The sequence below is a fragment of the Gambusia affinis genome, linkage group LG02 (assembly GCF_019740435.1).
Source record: "Gambusia affinis linkage group LG02, SWU_Gaff_1.0, whole genome shotgun sequence".
Classification (NCBI taxonomy): domain Eukaryota; kingdom Metazoa; phylum Chordata; class Actinopteri; order Cyprinodontiformes; family Poeciliidae; genus Gambusia; species Gambusia affinis.
Window position 1 is genome coordinate 25,184,955 of NC_057869.1, and position 7,384 is coordinate 25,192,338.

The 7,384-nt window shown below is 39.4% G+C and overlaps 1 protein-coding gene across 4 annotated transcripts in view; it reads left to right on the top strand.

The window, feature by feature from the left end:
* myo9aa (myosin IXAa) overlaps positions 1 to 7,384 on the top strand; it is a 109,869-nt gene that overhangs the window by 99,395 nt on the left and 3,090 nt on the right. For all 4 annotated transcript variants that reach the window (XM_044133622.1, XM_044133641.1, XM_044133631.1 and 1 more), the window contains 8 exons: positions 7 to 118; positions 1,998 to 2,056; positions 2,216 to 2,408; positions 2,487 to 2,615; positions 2,707 to 2,812; positions 4,472 to 4,603; positions 5,753 to 5,876; positions 7,178 to 7,384. The exon at positions 7,178 to 7,384 is cut by the window's right edge and continues 2 nt beyond it. In XM_044133622.1, coding sequence (XP_043989557.1) covers positions 7 to 118; positions 1,998 to 2,056; positions 2,216 to 2,408; positions 2,487 to 2,615; positions 2,707 to 2,812; positions 4,472 to 4,603; positions 5,753 to 5,876; positions 7,178 to 7,384 — 1,062 coding nt within the window. The remainder of the gene's footprint in view (positions 1 to 6; positions 119 to 1,997; positions 2,057 to 2,215; positions 2,409 to 2,486; positions 2,616 to 2,706; positions 2,813 to 4,471; positions 4,604 to 5,752; positions 5,877 to 7,177) is intronic.

Here is a 7,384-nt window from a genome sequence, read left to right on the forward strand (position 1 = left end):
CTTCAGGTAGAAGAACATAATGGACACATCTTCAAATCCACTCAGTACAGCATCCCCACATACTGTGAATACTGCTCCTCTCTCATCTGGATGATGGATCGTGCCTGTGTGTGCAAATGTGAGTCTGCAGACAAAATATCCAACGTCAAGATAATATATTTAAAAATAATAATCGAGACATTGCTTTGTTTCCTCTTGGACGGCACCGATTGCTGTTTTCTTTTAAGATTTGTTCAGTTTTTAATGATTTCCTTTTTTAAGGATTATAACCCACAAAAAAATGTCCTGCAGTTTCTTTTAAAGAAAAATGTTTTCAGTCTTACAGAAAAAAAAAAGTTTAGACATCAAAGATTTTTTTAATGATGCTTAAAAGCCACCGAGGGAGATGCTCTTGGTTGGAGTGTTTATAATCTGAAAACTATCTCAGTTTTTTATTTTGATCAAATTAAAGTACTGAAAGAGAGAACTTCAGGTCATTATTATTATTATTATTTTCTTTAACAGATCAGAGGCGGTGGAGGGTAAATGTAATAATTCTGACTGGATGATTGACAGGAGGATCTATAGTTGATCAGTTAAAAATGCTCATGGAAGAAGAAGCTTTTTCCAGCTGTCATATAAGTGTATTTGTACACCACATTCAGCAACTTTGCAGTTCAAAGTAACCAATTATGAAACAAGCAACAAACATTACATTTTCACAAATGGTATGATCTAAAATAAATCATCAAGCAAATGTATGTCAAATATACTGATTAATGTGGGGCTGTAATGTTGAGTACCTCGATTATTAAATGTATCTGCCTCGAAGCTTTGATAAATAGTGTTTTATTATTTAGCGCACCGTGTTCCGCCCGGGTCATTGTTTGTGGTGGGCAGCGCTGTCACTTCCGCCTATGAATTGTTGCTAAGTGCTAGCAGCATGATGTTGAATTTTCCGCCGTTTCATGATGTTTTGGGGGACCAGTAAGAATTTTTTAATTGTCTGCCGTGATGATTGGAGTACGACAGCTTTTCTGCTGTCGAAACTGCATTGCCACCGTTTATCAATGTCCTACTTAATACTAATCAATGGCAACTCTAAACAGGTGGGTTTTTAGTTTAGATTTAAAGGAACTCTGTGTTTCAGCTGGTTTGCAGTTTTCTGGAAGTTCCCTCCAGATTAGTGTTGAATAAGATCTGAATGCTGCTTCTCTGTGTTTGGTTCTGGGGATGCAGACCAGAACCAGAAGACCTGAGCGGTCTGGAAGGCTGAAACAACAACAATAGGTTCTTAATGTATGTTGTTGCTAAGCTGTTCAGTGATTTATACATTAACAGAATTATTTTAAAAATCTGTTCTCTGGCCTACATGGAGCCGGTAACTGGGGTGATGTTCTCAGTCTTCCTGGTTTTAGTGAGAACGGCAGCATAAGCTGCAGCTGTCTGATTGCAGTAATAGCAGTGGTGTGATTACTGTGGCATTTTTTACTTTTGTGAGCAAAAGGAAAAAGCAGATTTCAGCTTGCCCAGCTGGGAAAAAGATGAGCTCATAGGCATATTATGTGTGCAAATCGATTGTTTGAATTCAAGGAAACCTACTCTTTTTTTCTTTCTTTTTTTTTTTTTTGCGCTGACAAGCACCAGCAACCCTTACACACACACACACACACACACACACACACACACACAGTCTGTGTTCAGCCGGGCCTCAGTGGTCAGGCTCTGCCTTCTCTCCCTCCTCATTCCCTAATCAGATTGTTTTCAACTGGACTCATGAGGTCTGGGGCTCCATGTCTCGGGAGATTTTTTTTTTTTTTTCGACACAGCTTTTCCTTTCTTCCCACAGGATGTTTTCTTCGTGCCAGCCAATGCCACTTTGTCCCTTTAAGCAATAACAGATTTTTGTTGCTATTGCTGTTGCTTTTGTCTCAACTTGAAGTGAATAATGAGGAGACACTGCCTCTCTGTGGATAATGGGAATGATTTGCTTGATCTGTCTGGTTGTGTCCATCCAGTGTGCCGGTACGCCTGCCACAGAAAGTGCTGCCAGAAGACAACCAAATGCAGCAAGAAGGTGAGTCGGCCATATTGAGCTATTTCATGATAATTTCCCGTGACATTAATCGCGTTTTCCGCAAAGTAAATTGTTTCATAGCCTACTGAAATCATTCAATCGGGCTGTGAATGGATGTTTTTATTTTTTTTTCATATGTTTATGTTTGTGTGTGGGCAGTTTGATCCAGAGCTGTCGACCAGACAGTTCGGAGTGGAGGTGGCTCGTCTGACTAACGACGAGCGGACGGTTCCTCTGGTGGTGGAGAAGCTGATCAACTACATCGAGATGCACGGCCTCTACACCGAGGGAATTTACAGGAAATCCGGCTCCACCAATAAGATCAAGGAGCTCAAGCTCGCACTTGACACGGGTAAAAGGCCACAAGAAACTTTAAGTAGGTGGCGTGATCTAAAAGGATTTCTAACACTTCCACCGTTTGACCTCGCAGATGTGGAGAACATGAATCTGGATGACTACAACATTCACGTTATCGCTAGCGTCTTCAAGCAGTGGCTGAGGGACCTGCCCAACCCGCTGATGACGTTTGAGCTGTACGAGGAGTTCATCCGGGCAATGAGTGAGTTTAGCATTGAGTTGCGTCTCATTGGGGATTATGAGACAGATGGGCTTTTGTTTTCTGCAGCTGTAAACAGAGGTTTGCCTTTTAGGTTTGCAGGACAAGAAGGAAATGATCCGGGGGGTTTACTCTGTCATCGACCAGCTCAGCAGAACTCACCTGAACACTCTGGAGCGCCTCATCTTTCATCTCGTCAGGTCAGAAGCCATTTTTTCCCCCTTTCTTTTGTTCCTCTTTGTAGTGGCTCACAAAAGTAAAACACCCTGCGTCAGAAAATTATTTACAAAGGCAGTAGCCCAGGGCTGCAATTCTTGGGGTGGCCCAAAAATTTTGTTTTTGTTTAATCAATGCTCTTTTACTCAACAAGCTTTATTTTACATAAAAGTCATAGGATATTAACAAATGCATGAAAAAGCCTATATTGGTTGTGAAGTTACAGTACATTTTCTGGGAACAGCATTAAAAGCCAGCATGCATCAATTCTTATCCACTGATGTCTGCAGCTCTCGGAAAGGTCAAATCTGGCTCCAGCTCAGGGGCCCATATCCTTCTAGGTTTGGCCCTGAAAACACCCCCTGAATTTATGAAATGCTCTTCACTACCAGCATTATATTTCAATTGTAATTTAAGTAATTGTAGCCGTACACAAACCAGTCTCTAATGTGTAAAACAATTTTTTTTTAAATATTCAGCTGAAATTGATTTGGTCTAAGTGGTAAATACAGTCAACTGCTATATTTAATATCTATGTAAACACAGCAGCAAATTTTTCAGAAATCTTGTAAAAAGGATGGATAAACACTTCAGGTTTTGATGTTGAACGCTGGTAGATGCATATACACCGAGATTCAGCTGTAATTACAGAGAAAGGTGGCAAAAGCATTATCTTTGGTTGACTGAATACATGTTCACTAAGTAATTTTAATTTGCAGGAAAGGACACCGAGTGTCAATTTCTTTCTATTTCACAATTATGTGTTATTTCCAGTGGATCACAGAAATACTTTAACTTATTTCTGATAGGAAAAAAATACGTTTGTGGTTGTAATTTGTCAAAATATGACAAAAGACTTCAGGGTAGGAAACGTTCTTCGAGGCCTCGTGGATGAGTGTTGGAGAGCAGATGAACCAGTTTTAGTTCAGATTTTTTTATGTTGCACCAAATTACAAGGGATCTCAGTTAACAGAACTGCTCCAGTTCACACAGCTACACCGAGTCCAAATTAGTCCAAATTTATTCCAATTTAACTCAGAAAAAATGCATAGTTATGTTCTGATCCCAATTACATCCAGATTATAGCACATCACAAACAAAACCTCTTGATAAAACGGTGGCAGTTGATTAAAAAAAAGTTGCGTATTTAAGGAAGGGTAAGGGTCAGTCGTCTGCATCAAGCTGCTGACTCGGCGGAAATTTTTCATTCTCAGCAAGCTTGTGGCGACAGTAGAGAGGAACCACAATCCAATCTTCATACCTCCCAGATTTCACCCAGATTCAGCTATTTAAACATCTTGTTATCTCTCATCTGTTCTCTTTACTTTTATTCTACAACACTGATGCATATCACACAATGCAGCTACTTTGTGTCCCCATAGATGGATGTAAACACTGACGATGTCTTTGACAGTAAACGGGAGGCTGCTTTCTTAGCCGAAGTTTTCTAAATAAACGTCTCTTCGGCTAAGTGTTTAATGAAACCTCAGCTGTCTAATAGTATTAGTCCTATTGGATAAAACTGTGCCATTACCCCTGCAGGCGTCGCACGTGGCTGTTTATAAAAGCGTCTCAGTCACACGAGCATTAAGGCCTGTCTGATGAGGGACTACCTGCTCTAACGGTGGATTTTCTGCTCCCAGGATCTCCCTGCAAGAGGAAACAAACCGCATGTCGGCTAATGCCCTGGCCATAGTTTTTGCTCCCTGCATCCTTCGCTGCCCGGACACCATCGACCCGATGCAGAGCGTCCAGGACATCAGCAAGACCACAGCGTAAGAACACACACACACACACATTTTACAAGATACTGCAGTGGGAAAAATAAGTTTTACACGTCACGTTTTTTTTAAAATCAGATTTTAAAAGTATTTGAATTCAACCTCAAGCACTCTTATAAATATGTAAAGGAAATATTGAGGTGTGCATGCTTAATGAAATGTCATGATGATGATTATTATTTGGTTTGACCGTATCAGGAATTCAATGGGAAATAATTTGTGTGAAACATAAATACCTATATTAAGTTGAATTCTTTTGACAGATAAAATGGTCTAAATTTTAGCAAGAATTTTTGTACTTTCAAACTATTTTATTTTAGAATATATTATGAAATGCAAGCAGTTTCTAAAAGTTATTATAGAGATTATAGAGACTAACACAATTTTATTTGAGACGTAACCTAAAACTTTAAAAAAAATCAGAAAAAATCAAGTAAAAATAAAAAATGACCACATGACATCATTACTCCGTCAACACACACCAAAATTAATCAAGTGCTTATAATTAGTTGCTCCTTTCTCCTCTTAAATCCCAAGAAGTCAGAGAGGAAGTTCTTAGTTTTTTCCACATCCTCCTTTCTTTTCAATATTAACTTCATCTTCGTTTAACAAAAGACAATCTGGAATCTGTTATGCGTTTCTTTTTCCTTCTTGCACTCGAGTTCAGACTTAAATAATTTAATAAACATTCTAGATACAGATGGTTATCATGTCCATAAACATGCTCCATTGTTTTCCAAAAAACCAAACAATGGAGCTGAAATTCTCCTTATTTTTACCGTGGATGTTAGTTGGGTTTTCTGCAAAGTGTGATGTGGACACGCATGACTCAGGGGAAGAATGATGGAGAGAGGATGTTCAATTAAATTAATCTATTCCATGTGACGACAATGAGGCACCGATCCAGCCTAACCAGATCATCATAGATAAAAATAAGGACAGATGATTAGGAAGAGAGTGAAGGTGAAGTCAGTAGTCTTTCTTTATGTTACATGTGTCTAAATGCTGATGAAACGACTTGCATCATGTTGTTCATTCTGTAAAATAACATCTTTTTTTTTCTTTTATTTTTGTAGAGATGAGTCGGTGTTCATATTGTGTACCCATTTATTCAGAGGTTTTTCTTTTCACCTAATTATGCAGGTGTGTGGAGCTCATCATTTGCGAACAAATGACTAAGTACAAAGTTCGCCTAAAGGACATAAACACACTGGAGTTTGCTGAGAACAAGGCCAAGTCGAAACTGAGCCTCATTCGTCGATCGATGGTGAGATCAGACAAGACGATCGTGAACATGTCTGCCTGACTTACGATAACTAATCCATCATAGTTCTTTCCTCTTACAGCTTATCTCCTTTACTCTAAACCTGCGTTGACAGATATGAAATATATCAGTCAATGAGGTTACTGAAGTGTAGATCAGTAAATCATCATTCTGTGTTGTGACCTTTTTGTTTCTTGTCCTATTTTCTGAAATGTCTGGATTGAATTAAGGCGTTATCATACATTGCACAATAATTAGCATGTCGTTTACATCGCGATATTTTGTCCACGTACCCAACGTTGGAGGGCAAAAAGAGGATTCCTGACATCCGTAGCTGTGCTGCAGTAAATAATTTTATTAACAAAACAAAACCTGGAGATGAAGTTATCATTAATTTAGTGCAGTGCGTCACAGCAAAAGAAAAGTAACACAAGGCAGAAGAAACGTTGAAGACCAACTCAAATCCACTTATATTCTTCTTTTCTCAGACAATATTCTGTTACATTGTTTTAAGGTTGAATTAATATTATGCAGACTCTGATTAGGTTTACTTAATGCTTCTTGTAGAAAAACGTCTTCTGAATTTAGGCAAAGGTTTGAGTCTAAAGCAGAAAAGTGGCTGGAGATTTTCTTTTTTTTTCCACATTCCTTTCTCCGAAACAAAGTGTGGACTAAGATCCCCACTAGCTTTCCCTTCATCTAGCTTCTCTAATTTTCGATTTAGTTAATTTTATTTCTAAACGGAAGCATATTTTTTTCCTTAAAGCTGGCAAAAACATCCAAGGCGGTAAAGTTGGTGTGCAAATGTTCCCTGTGGTGTAGTAATGTTAAATTGTTAGATTATATATATTATAGACTTCATGTAGTCCAGAATGTATCGCTGCTGTCTTTGAGGGATGAAAGATGTTGAGGTAACAGAATCAAAGCTACTTTTATTTATTATTCTATTAAATCATTCTCATAAATCTAAGATTTAGTTCATCTCTAAAGTCGTTTTACTGTGTTATCGAACCAGTTGAAAGGCTCCATTTCCGTGCCTCTTGTGATGTCACCAACCAAAACACACAAATGGCTCAATAAACAGAATGTCGTCAATTAGGACGTTTTTCCAAAATGTTGTGTTTTGTGAATTCCTGCATAGAAATCCATACTCCCTTCCTCTGCTGTTTTTTTTTTTTTATTGTCTGTGTTCAGTGGTCGATGAACAAAAAATACACTACTGGACAGCATCTTTAAAATCGCGCGTGTGTGTGGGTGTGCGTGTGGGTGTGTGTGTGTGTGTGTACTGCTGATGTGATCCTCAGGGAAAAGGTCATGCACATCGGCTGACCTACCACATGCCGTCGCCTCCGGCCAGTCCTCGGCTGCCGTTCAGAGCCGACGCAGCGAGGGAGGGGAGTGGCGGCGAAGAGGGGGCGGAGTCACTCGTGGACATCTCGGAGCACCAGCAGGCCGCCATGCAGCAGGAGGACAGAGTGCTGACGGAGCAGATCGAAAGCCTGCAGAAAAAG